The sequence below is a fragment of the Bactrocera oleae genome, chromosome 6 (genome assembly GCF_042242935.1).
Source record: "Bactrocera oleae isolate idBacOlea1 chromosome 6, idBacOlea1, whole genome shotgun sequence".
Lineage (NCBI taxonomy): Eukaryota > Metazoa > Arthropoda > Insecta > Diptera > Tephritidae > Bactrocera > Bactrocera oleae.
Window position 1 is genome coordinate 53,674,126 of NC_091540.1, and position 19,469 is coordinate 53,693,594.

Below are 19,469 nucleotides of genomic sequence, written 5' to 3' on the forward strand. Positions count from 1 at the left end.
ATGTTGCGTATGTAATATATTTTGTTGCATAAAATAATTCTGAATTGAAAAATAGTTTCTCAAGAAAAAATAATTTATGTTGGCTTCCCTTCGGTTATAAATTGGATGTATTGGCATGTAATTTATATATTTTTTAAAAAAATTTATATTTAAAAAATTGTTTTAAATCCATGACAGCCTATAGAACTCAAAACTTAGTCTTCAAAGTGAAGCGAACATTTTCATATTTTTAGACAATTTTTGCAAATAGGTAGGTTTTATTAATAATAATATCAAAAACTGTTTTTATTTAGACTATTAAAAATTAAAATATCAAGCGAAAATAATTATATATCTATTCATTATTCTATTTTTCTATTGTGTTATTTTAAGCTTTATAAAAATGTTCAAATATATTAAAACAGTTTTGTAAGAACTTCAGTTATTATTAAGCGTAATAAAAACAATATATACATATATATAGATATTATCGTAGTTTTTTTTAATTTACATTGCAAATAATTTTAAAAATAGTTAAACCTTTCTGTATGAATTTTAGTTAAAATTAAAAATAGCAAAATATATAAAAAAAGATATCAACGTAAATATTTTTTTTTTGTATTTACATTAAAAAAAATGAATTTTTGTCAAAATTTCTATTTAAAAGCACTATTTTATATTTTTTTTAAGTTTTTATTATTTAATACATTTTTTACAACTTATTTTTGTTTTGTATTACCGTTAATTTTTTAAATTATTTTTTAGAGTTTATTGAGAATTTTTATCAAGAGTTATATACAAAATTTTTTTTTGTTTAAATAATGTTATTTATATGTATATATCTACATATATCTTCATTTATTTTGTTTTAATAAATTGTCGTGAATGGCCTTAAAAAAATATTCTGTTTGAAGCAAGAATATAATATTTAGTTTTACATTTTTAAAATATTCTAATAGATATATTATCGAAATTTAGTACATTAGTTTTTATAATTTTAGTTTAGAAAATGTTATTTAATATTTCATTTTATAATTTTATATTTTAGCAAAGGCACATGGTTTTAACAGCACAGAATGAATTATATCTTTTGTTTGAAATTTCGTAAAATTTTATTTTTTATCGGATACAATTTTTTTTTTTTTTTGGTCAGATATAATTTTTTATAATAATGAAAATTATAAACCCAATGTTATATATATTTAAATTTGTGTAAGTATTTTTTTTTTTGGAAATTTCGGAAAATTTTAAATTTATTCGAATACAAATTTTTTTTATAATAATTAAATTTATTAACACGAAAAACATATTTTAATGAAACCTGCAAATTTCCTTTACCACAATTTTTTCTTTACCAATAGCTTAGGGAATAATAAAATATTTAATTTTAAGATTTTCCGTTTCATGTATTTATACAAAATAATAAAAAGTATTGTGCATTAAAATATCGCAAGGTTAAGAGAAGGAAAAACTAAATCAATTTTTAGTTTTATTACTTAAAGATTTTGTATTAAATTTTCAATTCACAAAATTAATAAAAAGCCGAATTTCTTTAAAAAAAAAATTATTTTTACTTTCATTATTATTTTTATTAAATTTCTTTGAAAACAAAATTACTTCCATTATTACAAGATTTTATAAAATTTTCATTTCAAAACAAATAAAAAATAAAGCGCAATTTATTTGAACAAAAAATATTTCAAAAATTTGCCACAACTGTAGTTCACACTATGTACAAAAAAAAGTTTCTCAGTGCGTTGCGCATTGCGAATGCAGCTCTCACTCACTAACATTACAAACACATTGGCTACGAACTGTAAAAATCACTCATTCGCACATGCAGCCATTACAACTCGCTGCCGGTGCACGGTGCGTATACGTATCCAAACGACCCTGACTGCTTAGGATGCGACTATGAAGGTATGTAAACACATGCTTATATTATCTATAGCTACATACTTTTGTATGTGTTGAAAGCTGTTGAAAGATCATAATATTTCTTGTTTACTCTATACTATGTGTAAGTATGTACGTGTGTGTGTTTGTTTGTTTGCTTATGAAAATATGTCGAAGAAAATCTTTTAAACAGATGAGCGAAAATGGAACTTTTACAGCGGTCAACCACATAGTGGAGACACGCCAAACGCCCACATGTGGCTGGGTGTTTACATAAATATATACATATTTACTTATATACCCATACATATGTATATAAACATATATATTTACTTGGAACAAAAAAAAATTAAAGAAAAATGAAAATGTGACCAAAAACAAGTGAATTCTTTCAATAAATGCAAACATACAGACAGTCAACAAAGCCTTCAGTATTTGTATACCAAAAGTAAGCGTTTAGTCTGCTAAATGCGTCAGCATACGATGCTGACTAGAAAGATTAGTAAATAATAGATCAACAAGCTCACTACCAAGGCGTCATAGTAAACAATTTCATAGATTTTCGGAAAAATGAATGTAAAAATAAATATAAAAAAGTGAATGAAACGCAATTGTTGGTCAAAACTAACACAAATTAGAATAAATGTATTCAATTCTAAATATATATAAATAATTTTATTATTAATAAACAGAGAGTCGAGAGCAAATAAAAGCTATCTCATTAATTAGGTCGAATTTTCATGCATAGAATATATATACATATATAAATATATATATTTTTATTTTTATTTTTACTCTTCTATATATACATACATATAAATAAATGAGTAAATTGAACTGAGCAGCTGCGCTCATCTATTCGCATTAAATGCCTTCGCATAAATAACCAACACTGAATTTAAGCGATGAAATATTGCATACACAAACAGAAATTGTATAAACAAAATATAAAAATAAAAAATTTCACAGACAAAAACAATTTTTTTTTTGTATTTTTTGTGGTTTAAATTTTTTTGTTTAATATTTTTATTTTTTTTTAACTTTTTTATACTTTTTTAATTTCTTTATTTTTTTTTATTTTTTTTTGCAGCCATTATTTGTTTAAATTTTTCGAGCACAACTTTTTTTAGTCAAGTTCATTCACTACACAATTCAATTTCTCTCTCACACAAACATGCTAGACAAATACACAGATATTTAAATATGTATGTATGTATGTATATATACAACGCTGTTTATATACATTTTAACACAAACATAAATACAAATATGTGCTTGAATATGTAGCAAAACAGCTACATTTGTACGCTTTGGCTGCTCATATAAAGCATTAGGAAATAAAAACAAAATTAAATCACTATAAAATAGCAAATAAAAAAAAATCTGTCTAATTTTGATTTGCCAGCACCGCAAATAGAATTCACGAGCGTATCACGGAAATCGAAAATCAAAATAGTAAAATGTAATAAATTCACTTCACGAGACTCAAAAGGCGCACGCTTCAGTGGATCGCAAAACTGAATACTGCAGATTAAATGACTTGTGGGGCATAAAACAAAAGTCAAATAGCTTAGAAAAGCATTTTCACATATTTGTAAAGAAAATAATCAATTTAAAAAGTATATGTAAAGCAAATGTATCCAACCATGTTTAATGTAGATTTTTGTTATTGTAGATTAAAAATATTATCATCTGCTGTTCTTCTGTACTAACTGGAGTTGTCTTTTACATACCTATAATTTAAATTTTTCTCTCATTTATTTATTTAATAAAAATATTTAATTAATATATTGAACTTTCGTATTTTACGCCAAAAAGTATGCATTATTTTATCAATATTTTGCAAATTTTGTATAAAAATCCAAAAAGTATGCTACATGTAATATAAAACTGCAAGCACCCTGTATTAAGCTTTCAGCCACGAATAGATAATAATGAAAATATACCTAAGTAATCGAGTACTACAGCACTGACTGAAGATTTAAACAGATTTATATAATTCTTCGACTTCGACACTACTTTTTGACACTTTGCGTAAGATTTTATCAATGACTAAATTTTAAAAATATTGCTTGATAACAACACAAAATTTCTGGTAAAAGAGATAAAATTTTAACACAAACTGTGATTGAGTTTCAGACATCTATTACTTGCTTTTACAAATAAATATTTGCGTCTAAAAACTAGACCACTGTATGTACATATATATGTATAATATATTAAAACGCACACAATAAATATTGCCTACATTTTAGCGCGCATGTTCAACCCAACGTTTATTGAACCAAAATCATATTTAACGAAAACCATCTGTGAATTTTAGCCAAATTTAATGAAACTCGGAGAGAAAATCTTTAGAATATGTATAAAATATTAATGCACTGATTTAATATAAAAGTCCATGAGTGATAACTGAAATCTTTGTACAATGAAAATAGAATTTAGCGGTCACTACGATAACGCATATAACAATAATAACTCCTGGGTTCAATGAACATTGCACGAAAACGTTTTCCAACATATTTTTTTTTTTTCACTAAAATTAACTTTCAAACATTTTTATACTTTCATAATTATGCATCTAAGCCCCTTTTAGCAACTTTAAGCAACAAGGAAAGATCTCCAAAGCACACTTGAATTTTAAATATTTTCAAAAATAGAATCCGAGTTATTTTTCTATACTTTATTCCCCATACTTTCCTTAAACACACCACTTTCATTCACTAACTCGCTTACTCAACTCACACGCAGCATATTGGCTGTGCCCAGTCCAGACGAGGGCGCTGGTGGCGGTCCACCGGTACTACCTTTGCGACCACCACCAACACCATTACGCATGGCCAGCTTCAGTTCACGTCTGTTCAGCGCTGCTGGCGATAAACGCGTTTCACGTATACGTGCCTTTGCAGTGCCGCCGTCCCGCACACCACCCGCACTAATAGAACCCCGCGTGCCGCTATGCCTGCGCAATGCAATGTCGTAGCTGCTGCTGCCAGCAACACTACCGACGTCATCGCCGTCACCGCTGTCGCCTGCTATCGTGAACGTTTGCAGCTCGTGCTGCGCGCGCCGCGTTATCGGTGGCTTTGACGAGCTCAGTTTGAATGTTTACGTTGGTCACCGACGCTAAGCGCGAAAAACTGTGCGACATAAACGCGCGCAAACGAAAGGAAAACGTAAAATTTATGCGAAATTGTGAAAACTAATTCACACTGTGCGATGCTGTGCGTCCAGTGTCTGCAAGTGACTGAACAAGAATTGGCATACGAACAACAAACACCAGTGTCGCCAAATTTTATTATTACATATGTCTGATTTTATTATATTTTTGAACAAATTTTTCAAGTGCAATTTCGCGACACTGACAGAGATTTTACAAATTAAATTTATGCATTAATTCAATTAGAGAAGAACGCGTTTGGACGGCGTGCGGAGTATTTATATTTTTTTGATTTGTGTTTGTTTTCTTTCGCTACAATTTGTGGTGCACGCGGCCATCAATGTTAGTACCGTCTTTCCGGAAAATCTGTCCTCGACTGTTTCAGCGCCAGTGGAATAGCACTGATCTGTGAGCGCGGCGCAGCATTTTCGTAGATAAAATTTGCATTTGACTGAGCATCCAAGCGTCGAGTGACGCGCCCACTGACAGTCAAAGTGTCGCGGTGTTAACAACAGTCACCCATGGCTGGTTCGTCAACCGCGCGGGCGTGCAAAATACAATCGCGATCACAGCGATCAAAACACAACAATGTACCGCCACTTAACATACAGACTTACATACATACATAGTCGCTCAATTGACATACTAAATACTTGGTAGACGAATTCCCAAAAGTGCTCGTAAGCGAGTGTACAGCAAAATGTTGATCAGCATTAAATGGGGAGACAACAATGTTGGTTCAGCGCTGAAATTGTGAAAAGCGCGCAGGCGGCGCTCAGCGGTTTGACGATCTTGGCATTTCAATAGGTAAAGTAATGTGATCATCAAATTGGTGATCGCAATAAAAACGTTCAGAATGTGTATGACGCTAATGATGTGCATTAACCTAAACGAGTTAAAAACATTGGAAATTGCTAAATGTGGGGTTAAAGTGAACACAAAAAGCGCACGAGTTAGTCTTCTTTTGAATTTTTTTAAATGTTGTTTAGACCCAGCATACATTTAGTAACGGTTCTTCACCGAAAATATTATCATATTTGTTAAGAGAGCATTTAGCAAGATTTTTGAACCCTTACGAAAACTCATCTTCTATTTGGTACCGGTTTAGACTGAAAATAAAGTATGTTCCCCTTAACTCAATTGGAAACAAGATTCGGTCTAATTTTGTACAACACTTTAGACTTTTCGAGGTCCGTAGAAGCTAAAATATCATCTTCAACCAACTACATCTACAAGAGCTTGGATTTACGTAATAAAAAGTCCCGTTTTAATAGCCAACAGAGATTTGTAAACTCAATATCACTTTGAAAAAACTACTTGGAGAGGAATTTACGAGTATGCAGTGGCAACAAAAACCAACGGTGAATCCTACGCTACTAATGTACCGATCTTACGACAATCGGGTATTCGTAACAGGAACGAATCCGTGTCTATATCCGGCGAGGGACAATCAGCCTGGCAGTAGTCTCAAAAAATATGTGGAAAGTATTTTCTATCGCTACAACAACAAAAAGTCAAAAACAAAATTTTAAAATTTGTTAAACTCCCTATAGTATTATAATATCTTAACCCTGCAGTGAGCATCTTAAAATTAAAATACTCTCAAATAAATATTTACGGTGCCAGAAAACTGTGAACTTTTGGAAAAGTCTGCATATTTTCATATGTATTGTTGTAGAAAAATGTTATGTCTTAAAGCGGTTATATACAGTAAATAGCTCTAGGGAGAATTCGGAAAGCTAGATGAACGCGCGGTAATTCACAAAAAATACTCTAAAACCATTAAGACTAAAACCTAAATTTGCTAAATTTCTCATTGTCTAAAACGCATTTTAAGAAGCTTTTAAGTGAAAGCTCATTTTCAAAAGCTTTTTACATGAAAGCTCTTACTTTAGTGTATAAATACTGAAATAGTAATTAAAGAATGATTATTTTCGAGACATATATTGTATATATATCTGAAAGCTCATTTACAAAAGCTTTTTTTTTAACTTGAAAGCTCTTTTCACATTTGATGCATAAATATTGTTGTAGTACTTAATTTATAATTATAAAATTGTTATATTTACTAAAGCCATCACTTTATATGTACAATCCACACCACTGGTCGAAACCGCCCCACAGCCTCTACAAATTTCCTTCAAATATTTCCTATCTGCATACAGCAGCCAAAACTCGCCCAACACTGCACTTTGGTATGCAACAAGCCACATAATAAAAATGTCAATTATCATGCCATATAAATAACATAAAATGCAACAATAACATGCAAGTACAAACAAGTCCCCCACGCCTTGGCAACGCCTGAGCCAACATTCCCGTTTTATTGCCAGTGAAAAAAACATAAAGCATGTCAGCCCCTACTCAGTAGATTAATGAAGAGAATAAAAATTCAGAATGTTATGTAAAAGCAATAGAAAAAACGAAAGAAATTGCAGATAAATTGCAATGACTGAGCGAGTGCTGATCACTGAATGTTTAGCCACAATGTTGCGGCACAACGAACGTGCTCAGCGCATGCAACACAAGTGGCGCGCGAAGAAACCGCGATTAGTGCGCCGAGTGTCTTTAAACTTGATTTTCTTGCAAACTTGATTTGTATTTAAATTTATTTGAATAATTTATTGTTACTGTAAATTTGCATACTTACAAACCAACAGATAAGTCAACCACTCGATTGAGCATAGTTTCAGGTTGGACTACAAGTATTTGACAGTGGCTACTAATGACGCCAACTAAGCAGCCAGCGGGTTGCCACTTTTGTCATTATAATGCAAAAGAAGCGCAGTACATTACTCGGCCAATGACGTTAGCGAGCAGCCAGCATGCGCAACAAAAGCGAGCAAATGCGTCAGAGCGCACACCGCCAACCGTCAATGGGAGTGAGAGCATGAGATTTGACTTCAAGAAAGAAATTCATTAAATTGCAAAGCGCTGCAAACATGAAAATGTTCAAATTTTAAATATAATATAGAACTCAAATAATTTAAAAATAAACACCAAGCTCCAATTGAATTGATTAAATGTTGTAATGACCAAGTCGTAATAAACATTACTCAATACCATTTGGCGCTTTCTCTGCTCTTCTCGTGCCGATAACTCTCATAAATATCGTATACAACATTCTATTTGTTGTTTTTGTATATTTATTTACATTATATTCTTTCAATTCAAATACGTAAAGCAAAGCATTGCGAAAGTTACGAGCAAAATAAACGAACGAACCAAGCGTCGAGCGCGCCCAACGAGGCGTATGAGCAACCGTGACCATGACATTCACATGCCGATAGCGCAGTCGGCTGATTACAATGCCTGAAGCGGCCCTAAAGAAATATCTACTATTAAACGTAAGAGATTTAAAAGTCAGTTGAGATTGTGTTGCATATGCGTTTAATTAGTAATGAAGATAAAAATATTATAAAAGATAAGTAAATTATAATATGTGCCTGACATAAGCGACTCTAATTTATCTTAATTTATCTATATACCGATGCATTTTTCCATATTTTATGGGATTGACAGAAATAAATTTTCTTTCTTTAATAATATAATACAATACATTTAATTATAAATTATTTTTATTATTTAAACATTTTAAGCCCAAACAAATATTGTAAAAAAAATATGAAGCATGAAAAAAAACAAATAAAATATCATATAAGAAACATATAAAAAAAAGATAAAAAGTAGAAAATATTATTACTTGTCTTAGACTTTATATTCCCTACTGGTCAGCTCGCGCTCATCTCGTGCACACTCGCAAATCTAGCGTTGACGTCGGTTGTGACTTTTTTCTGAATTTTATAAATGCATTTTTTATTCGTTTTATGGCTTCTTATTTTGGCAAAGAAAAAACAACAACAAAGAATGAATTTTTTATATATTTTTCGTGTTGAAATAAAACAATAGAAACTGTTTTATAAGATAATCTGGTATTATAAAATACATAAGTATGTACGTATTAACATGAACGTAACAGTTTTCCCACAGAAAAATGGCAGGTTTGCATTTAAGTAAATAATTTTAGAAGATTTTTATTTATTGTTTTTTATACTCGCCTTTGAATGGTTTTCAACAAGAAACAAGCTTAAGCGCGGAGCAAAATTTTATATACATATACATACATACAAGTAGGTATACCATATTCACATACAAAACATTGAATTCCACGTCTAAGTTTCTCTAACATTATATTGTAACACAAACAGAAGAATAAGAATAATTTTTAAAGTTAGAAAACTAAGCGATTTACTTTATGAAGAGAGGCTACCAAGTTTTGATTCTCAAAATAATATTATCTCTACTGTCTCTAGATTTGTGGAATCTTTCTTGAAATCTTGAACAGGGTATATTAAGTCTGCCAAGAAGTTAGTAACACCCAGCAGGAGACGTAGGAGAAACTATAAATTATATATGTATATATATGTATCATATACATATGTTCAGCGTGATGAGCTGAGTCGCCTGTCCACCTGTATATACGCGAACTAATCACTCAGTTTTGAGATATCGATCTGAAATTTTGCACACCTCCATTATAGGATATAGCTGGCATACAAACTGAACGATCAAAATAAAGTACTTGTATGGAAAACTTTTTTAATTGAGAAATTATTTTCACAAAATTTAACCTTGATAATTGCTACAACCTCCGAATATATTGTATTTATATAAAAATTCGTAATATTTTTTCATTTTGGGTTTTAAATTATTTTAAATGATCTCTATAAATTCCTCCAAAATTTCTTTACGACCACCAAAAAAAAAACAGTTTATTTAAATATGGCTTCGCTTTCATGCATTTTTCAAAACATTTTCCACTAAACAAGTTTATCTGCACTCCCATTGAGATCACTTTATGTGAAAATACCGCTATATAAAACCAATTTTACAGCATTTGAATGATCTACTAATCGTGTATCTTGGCAAAGCCAAACATGGTGCGGCTACAAAAAGTCCATAAAATTGCGCTTCAATGTATGGAAATATATATATATCTTCCTATACCTATACATACATACATACACACATATGTATAATAAGTCATGAAAAAAGTAATTGCGTTGCCGAAACTACGTCGCAACTTAACTTTATCACGAGCTGCTCACCTTACAGCAAAAAAAAAATAACGAAACAAAAAAATCGCCTTCAAAACTCGCATTAAAATGCAAAACTTAAGAAACTAATGAACTGCACTTTTCAGCTAAATAAACAAAAGTTCAGGTATATGCATACCTACCAGCTCTCCAATATATGCATGTAACGGCACTTTATATATGCGCAAAGGTGAAAAAGTGGGAAAACAGTGCATGGAATTGAAAATGTATTCTGTGTTTGTTGACTCAAGAAACACGATACGAATTAATTAGATTTGAAGTTCGTTAGTTTCAACGATAGAGAGTTGTGGGGTAGAAACGAGTAAGAGAGACTGAGAATGTGGCATGCCGGAAGAAGCTTACATAAGTGCGGATGAGGTAGTCATATGATGATGCACCCGGTTGTAACAGGTTTTGCCTAGATAATAGATTAATTGCAAATAAAGTGTTCTCACAATTGACTCGGCAAATGCGAACGAGTGACAATAGAAATCGAGAATGTCATTTAAATCTATTGATTACTGTAACAATGTTTTCAGGGTACTACAATTTGAAAATAGGTTGTTAGCTTCATTTACTCTGAACTAAACAAATGATGTGAACAATATTTTAAACGGTGTTAAACTTATTGATATTCATTTATTTACTTCGATGTTTTACTGGATAATAAGCCTTAATCAGCTAGCTTAAATTTTTTCATAACTCAAACCGTACCTAATTAAACTAATAGTTCAGCCTAGAAATCATATCTTATATAATTGTGGAAATTTTATTATTATGGCGGTCTTTTTTTATAACATAAGCGAATGGCAAAATGATTATTAAAATTTTCCTGAAGGGTAAAATAAAATCTCATCTTTTGGCGTTTTAAGAATTTTTGGCAGCGATTTTTTGGAAATCTCCTACTACAAGTATTATACCTTATAATGAAGCGAATCGCACACAGAACTGGTATAATTTAAAAAGACTGGAATAATCTGGTGGAAGTGGATAGAGAATTATACAACTTATTTTCAACATCTACATACTCTCTTCTTTTAATTTCAACTGGATTAATTTTTATCCCTTTAAATGCACTTTCATTTAAAAATGCAAGAGCTCAGCAGTGTTGAATAGCGAAGTGGCGAATCGAAGACGCCGAGGTTTCTTATATACTACTTTTTAGAATCAGCAAAGGTATTTTGTCATTTTTCTTGCCAATCATAATAAAATCTGATTGAAAACATATAGCAAAACTTAATTTAATTATTTCACCTTTATTTATGACTTTTGTTTGCTTTGTTTCTTTTTTTTCTTTATAAAGTATATTTATACCAATTTTTTCGGAGCAAAATATTTAAAGAAATGTATATTTGTTACATAGCATACACAAAATAATTATCGTCAGGCTGAATTTATATTTTACCAGTCCATAATCAGTATTTTAGAACCAATAACCGTTTTTTCAATGCATTTTAAATTTAAATTTCGCTCAAGTGTTAATAAGTACTTCTGATTGAGAAGAAGTTCCCACTCATTGTTAAAGAACATATTTTAATAATTTGTACCAAACTAACTAAATAACCACTTTTCGGCATCAACTTTATGTCTAGCTACCCTTTAATGACTTTCAAGGGTTTGTCTCAACAACAATTCAGCAGACAAACTATAGCTTATTAGCTTAAAATACACTTTGTCATATGTCTAGCGCATTAATAATTTAAAGAACCTTAATTCTCAATCTAAAATTCTTTAGTTGCTAACAGAAGGCTAATCAAAATTTATCGAAGCTACCTGGCAAAGGAATTAGCAATGTCAGTAATCTTTTGTAAATATAAAAAAACAAAAAAATAAATAAATCGATGTCAACTGTCACACAATTAACTCTTCAAATTCTAATTAATTTAAGGTCGAATTTTTAAATATTTTTTATTTAAAAATCAGTGTGTTTAATACCCAACCATTTTTTCGGGATCCCTAACTTTCGTTATTTAATATATAAAACATGGTATTTAGTATTCAAATATTTTTTCTAGATTTAAAAGTGACAGTTCCGAAATAAATTAGGATTAATTTTTTATAGTTTTTACAATTTGCATTATTACTTAGCTTTTTTTTATGTGTTATCAATCACATTGGCTTAGTGAGTACTACTACAGCGGTATTATTTATCGAAAATTTAAAATCGTGAGTTTACACAGTGTGTTATACCACATAAGCGAATCTATAATCGAACTTTTAAGAACCAAAGTGCGCCGAAACGGTTTTTCAAATGTCTCGTCAATATCAATGAGTCACCTTGGAGATGTGATTTGAAATCGTTTGACTTTCTTTTATGGGACATTATGTGGACTTGATGCTATGCGAACTATGTATAAATTAATATTAAGGGATAAAACCCTAAAGTACCACTCTTTGATTTGATAGAGTCAAATAGAACCGACAACAAAGTCTGGGTAAACTGAGCTTTAAAAGCTTTAAAATTACTATTTTGAGCTAAAAGCTTTAAAATTACTTCAAGGGCAGAAAAATAAATGTACACACTTATATTTGTATATCATAAGTACCGGTTACGCTATATCACTTTAAAATATGATGAAATTCCTGTAGGTATATACATAAGCTAGTACTGCAAACAAGACATGCTTAGTAATAAGCGTGTCGCTGCATATTGACGTATGTATATAAGTGCATACCGCAAATTGATAGGCTGATGCACGGATAGATATACAAGCCTGAACCTCGTGTCTCGCGCAAAAAACAAAACGGAAGCAAAATCTGCGCCAATCCAATTTCGACGCCTTTTTATTATAAATTATAACGAGCACTTAAAAAGCGCACCCATGTACATACAAACATATGTATGTATATGTAACTATGTAGATATTTATATTGCTCCCTGTTTATATACAAATGTGTGTCAGTGCGTGGGCGAATGTAGGTTACCACGCGATAATGCACTGATTGCTGCCGTACGATGTGACGCCGGTAGATAACGACCATCAATTGCCAACGCATATAACGGTGCATCGCTGCAATTGTCGTATAGTGGGACAAAATGCAAGTTAAATGTATTAAAAACAAACAAGGAAATTGAACGATGAGCACACGAACTAATGTATGGGCAAACAAGTACATATACATATGTTTTAATTTATGTATATACAAAGCATATAGTTTGTTTACTTTCGTACATCAGTATTTAAACTCCATACGTTTCACTGTCGTACTGACATATGTATGTGGTTATGTATTTATTTGCATAGTCATTTGAGTATAGTATCACTCGTGAACAGAGTCGCCTAGCACGTGAAAATATATATGTATGTGTATAGAAATGAAAAATCGCAATGAATCGATGGTTACTAGGTGTGTAGACCCTGTAAGTACCTGGTAATTTAAGTATTTTAGTTCGAAAATAACTGTGTAGTATTTACTTTGAGATAGTGATGCCACCTATTAAGTTATTATTACAATCTGAAAATATTTGTTTATTCTAAATTCATTAAAACAATATTAATACAAATACTTTAATAAGTAGCAAAAAAAAAGTTAACTTCGGTTCAAACAAAGCTAGAATACTATTTACAAATAAACAATGTTCCCGGCAAGAGCTTTATTTTGATCCATAGTGATCCGATTTGAATTTTCTTAGCGATTGTACCGTCGATATGGATAATAATCGATGCCGAATTTCACGAAGATCGTCAAGTAAAAAAGTTTTCCATACATGAACTTGATTTTGTCGTTCAGTTACTATGAGAGATATATGCTATAGTGGACCGAACTGAACAATTTCTTTTGAGACTATAGCGTTGCCTTGGACAATAATCCAAGTAAAATTTCCTGAAAATATCTTATCAAATAAAACAGTTTTTCATACAAGCACTTGATTTTGATCGATCAGTTTGTATGGCAGCTATAACCTATAATGATGCGATATCGGCGCTTCCGACTAATGAGCAGCTACTTAAGAAGAAAAAATTGCGAAATTTTAGAATGATATCTCAAAAACTGTGGGACTTGTTCGCGTACATACAGAAAGACGGATACGACTATACTGACTCAGCTCTACACGCTGATCATTTAATTACATATTTTCATATATATACTTTTATTTTGTAGGGTCTCCGACGCTTCCTTCTAGATATTACAAACTTCGTGACAAACTTAATATATCCTCTTCAAGGTATAAAAATACAAAACTTTCCATGCCAAAAGTCTGTCTGCACTAGATTTGTTTACATTCCATTACAATATTTTTTAAACTAATTATTATTGTTTACTGTCTACCCAGAAAGGTACTTTCTATATATTTTTAAGGGTTTATAACAAGATGATCCAATTTCCATTAAAATCAAGCCTATAAATTCTTTGGAAAATACTTTAAGTATATTTTAAGTGTCTAGACATAATTATTGAGTAGATTGTTTTTGTTTACAAGTACTACTTTATACTGAGTACTATGGCTACCGAATAGTCTGTATTATAGAGTATTTTAAACGTCAAACCTCATTTTTACCTGTTGGCAACAACTTAAAAAACAACAGTAATTTGTAAATCTTGATTAATATTGAAAATGAAATTGATGAAAATCAATATGTTTTCCAAATTGAAATTGTTCTTTAGAATATAAGTTGATCGAGATTGTTATATATGTAGTATAAATATAAAACTGGTATATTTCTGACAAAAATCTGACAACTGACGTATTGTAGTGAGAAACATCACTTGCTATGGAAAAATTTCTAGGCAGGTTGCCAGTTATCTACTAGTTATACATAGGTGAAAGAAGTGCTGAAAATTGAGCATTTTCACATTTAGCAACGATAACAATTTAAATTTGCTATTGATTCACCTAACAACATACACATACATATTTGCATATTTATTTATTTATAGGGAATTCGCATAAATTGTAGCCTGTTATCAACAGAATTGTGGTGAAAAAAGTATTGGAGTATATTTATATATCTCTATATATGTATGCATATGCAGAAATATATGTATATTATTTAGCAAAGCCACGTGACGTTGATAATTTGATTCCGTTATATAATTACATAGTTATAGCATTTCCAAATTTTGCGATTCTATTGCAATCGACACTGAACCAAGTTCAAGGAATTGAAAAGAATGCAAATAATGAAATTATGATTTAAAAAAATTATGACTGTAAAATTTAAAAAAAATTTAAAGATTAAAAACTATATTAAAAATTTTCAGAGTACCAGGCAAAAACAAAAAAAAAAAAATTTTTAACCACCCTCGTGTTTACATTAACCTTAGAGCACACCTAAACTGCATATATACTACGCAATACAGTATGTGCAAATTTACATATCGCAAGTTCAGAGAAAACTTCTCTTACAATTACACTTACATTTGTAAATAGTATATACATACCTACACACATATTTAAATATTGTTTCAAAAATTATCGCTTAAAATGATTTCATAGCCGCATAAAACCCGAGTTAATGACTTTCTATATTTGCACTCGCATTTCGGAAAATGCACATGTTCACATTCGTACTTAGTAGTGCTTAGAGTTTGAAAGTTTTTGAGTTATTAGCAAAGTATACTTACACATATTGTATCATAAGCAACACTCATATAGAACAATCATGTGATTGCTTTAAGAATATGCATTAGACTCTTTTTGGATATGTTTTGAGATACGTAAATAATTATTGCTCGCAAATTATGCCTAAATTTCATCTATAACGGCAAAATTAAATTTTATATACCATAAATTGGACCTGACAACGATAACTTCAATATTTTTATATACTTTGGATAACATAAATTAAGAAAACAAACAATGTTTTGTCTAAAATTACTTTCTATTAAGCCTAATAGTAAACTGGGTTGCCATATTTTCTCACAAAATAATGCACTACTATCAAAATCTTGTAAAAACTTGCAATATTTCAAACAAAATGTTGTAAGAGCTTAATTTTAAAATTTTTATCAGCAGAGTTGCCAATTATCTGTAGAATATATTTATTATTGTAGAAACGAACTTTTTCGGTTATTAAATGCTAACAAACAAAAATTTGTTATTGTAAAAAAAAATATTTAAATATTTTTTCATAAAAGGTTGCCATCGTTTATTCTATATTTTTTTATGCGGAAGAAACTTAAATTTTTTGCAAAATAAGCAAAAAGTATCACTCTTAATTCAAAATAATAGCTATTGAGTAAGTACACAAATTTTTCATAGCTAACGTAACATTTTTTTAAACAAATTTTGCCAATAACTATTTAACTGAGGTAAAATATATTTTTTATAACATTTACAATGCTACAAGTTAGTTAATGTTATAATTTGTTTAAAAAACTTAAAGCATAAACATGAATTTCTAAAAATTGAGAGATTTTTGCAAATTTCAAATTTGGCAACTCTAATAAAACAGTTAGAAAATTTTAAATTTCAAAACAATTTATAAGTGTAACAAATGCAGGTATTCTAGGTGAAATAGTTGAATTTCGGTGCTAGAATTATTTCAAATACATATGTAAAGTAAGACTTAAATTTTTTGAAAATTCCTAATTAAACAAAAAGATATGGTATGTTTGTTTCATAAAGACTGTTAGTTGCTTAATTTTAAAAATTTCATGATATTTAAAATGCATTTGAGATTAAGTTATTATTTTCGGCAAGCTGCGAAATTGTCATCTATAACATACTACTTACATACATATACATATACTCGTACAAATATTTTATTAGTTAGATTTCGTAGTTAGATATGTTTCTGAACTAACTCGAACCGATTGACTAAATAACAATAGTTGCGTTAACAACATTTTATGGAGGCATTGCATAATTTTGTATGTATGTATATTTAAAAACAAAGTCTAACTAATTAAAACAAAAACAGTACTGGTCCAATAGTAACTGGTTCATTGTTCACTTTCCATTTAACTTTTTGGAAAAACAATACAATATTTGCGTGTCAGCAAATAGAGGAACTAGTGTCAAATACTTTTATTGACCCGATTGTAACTACTTATCGGACCACTTTCCGTTGAGCATTCTTATAAATAATTCTCCATTTGCTTGCGTTTGCGAATATAAAAAATAATGACAAATATTGGTATTGGATCGATAGTAACTAGTTACGCACCACTATTTATTAAACTTTTTGTAAAAAGAGTGCATTATTTACGTGTCAGCGAATAGCGGAAATAATTACAAATAAAAAAATATGAATATTATAATATGCAATAAGCTATAACTAAGCAAAACGCCCATTTTTAGCATGTGCGTATAAGGCAAACGAACAAAAAACTGCAAGCGCTACCATATTTGGCGGCAAATACACATAAACACACTCACACATACATATGTATGCGTATATATGTAAAGCGAACAATCCAAAGGTGAAATAATTTCGACTAATACGTGCAATTTTTTACGGGTAGAATAACAAATGAAAAGAATGCGCAAATACACATATATATGTATGTATGTATGTAGTGCAAAATGAGTTAAAAGTACAAAAAACAAAACAAAAAAAATTTGTAGTGAGTAAATGAGCAAACAAACCAACTGTGCGGCGCTGTAATGTGCACGCTAAAGTCGACCAACTCAGCAGACAACAAAACAATCGAAACGACCTACAGACACAGCGACTAAACAACCGAGCGTACAAACGACCAAACAACCGAGCGACCAAGCGACCGTTCAAACGACCGACTGACCGACCTAACACCCGACCATACAACCTAGCAAACAATCGTGTTACACTTTATCGTTCCACCAAGTACTCGTATGTTAAAAATATATGTGTATGGATGTTTGTATGTGTGTGGGTCTTTATGTCTGTCTATACATATATATATATATATATACCCGAGTACTTGCTTTACTTTGCACTTTGGCAGTTCGAAAATGCTGACCAAGTGCGAGGTAGGTAGTCAAGTCGTACCACAGAGGCAATTATATGTATATGTGGTTGTAAATATATATATATATATACATAAAGTAAGAACTACAAATAGAACAATAAACACTAAGAAGTGAAGCTCAGAATCATCTACTGGGTATTAGATAGCAAAACGACAGCGGCAAATGTTTAATTATTCTGGTTGTTGTTGTATGGTTGGTTTAGAGTCGGCATATAGTGTTACGAGATATCGAATTGAAGAATGTTTATACGGTGGCCAAAGTATACTAGCGAGTCGTGGCTACATAACTACCCGATGACGAATGTAGCATGCCTCACTCGAACAGCTCGCATACACTTCTATCACTTTCTCACTGCTGTGATTTGCTGGCGGCGAAAGACAAAGCAATAAATAATGTCGAAGTCTTGCATAGCATAAATGCAAAACGAAACTGGTGTGGTGCGACGAACCGACTGACTGAATGCAGAGTGCGCACAGTGGAAAATTCCACTGTTTTTTCAAGCAAGAAGATTTTTTTATGTCGTGTCGCACATACACACACACACTACTGTTAATGTACACTGTGTGCTATTCAGTGGTATAAGCGGGTATAAAACGTGCTTTACCCCGATATCATCGCTGTAACGTGAGCGTTGAAAAAATGTCGACAAAAAATTTAACAGATAAATAATAAATAAGTATATCGGAGTGGAAAAAATTCGAAAAACTGTGAAAAAGTCGCGGATATATATGCGCATGTATGTACATAAGTATATGGTAGTAAAATAAATTATTTAAAAATTATTTTAGCTGTAGAGAAATTATTTTAGAAATATTTATGAAAGCGAGACTAAAACCACTGTTCATAAATAAATACAATGCATTTCTAAATGTTAACCTATACAAATTTTAGGAAAAGTTTGAAAATATTATTGTTGTTTAAAAATTATGTATCGGTAGAGAAATATAACACTGTTTAGTCACAAGTATGTAAGTATATACATAAGTACATAGTATGTATATGCTTATATGTATTTCTGGAAGTAATCCGATTAAGTAAGGTAGGGATGTAAATTCCCGCTATTATTTTGCAATCGACATTGCGGTTTTTAATTTTTTTTAGGTCATTATAGTATTTTTGATGTATTATGTTAAAAACATATTAATTTTATACCTACATATATACTTATATGTACATAGATATTCTGAGAATTCACTAGAGAGATAAATTTAAGTAAAGTTTATTTAAAATGTGCTTTAATCTTATAGATTACCTTCTACATAATAAGATTTTACCAGGAAGATATCTAAAACTTCTAAAATATACCTAAAAAAATTGGAAAAATATAGAATTCAAATTTTTTCTTGTGAAAAAATGCAACGGCTTCTTATATTATCTTAGATATACTTACAAATTTTTATAATGCTGTATTTAGGCTTCTTATATTATCTAAGATATACAA

At 30.5% G+C, this 19,469-nt stretch overlaps 1 protein-coding gene across 4 annotated transcripts in view; it reads right to left on the minus strand.

The window, feature by feature from the left end:
* The window catches only part of LOC106618191 (proton-coupled amino acid transporter-like protein CG1139), a 69,939-nt gene that overhangs the window by 11,002 nt on the left and 39,468 nt on the right, over positions 1 to 19,469 (minus strand). Inside the window, exon 1 of one of the 4 annotated variants that reach the window (XM_036359042.2) lies at positions 4,621 to 4,950. The exons of the other annotated variants lie outside the window; for them this stretch is intronic. Within the exon in view, the coding sequence (XP_036214935.2) occupies positions 4,621 to 4,713 (93 nt within the window). The 5' untranslated portion in view covers positions 4,714 to 4,950. Of the gene's footprint in view, positions 1 to 4,620; positions 4,951 to 19,469 lie in introns of those variants that run through there. 4 annotated transcript variants of the gene reach the window in all.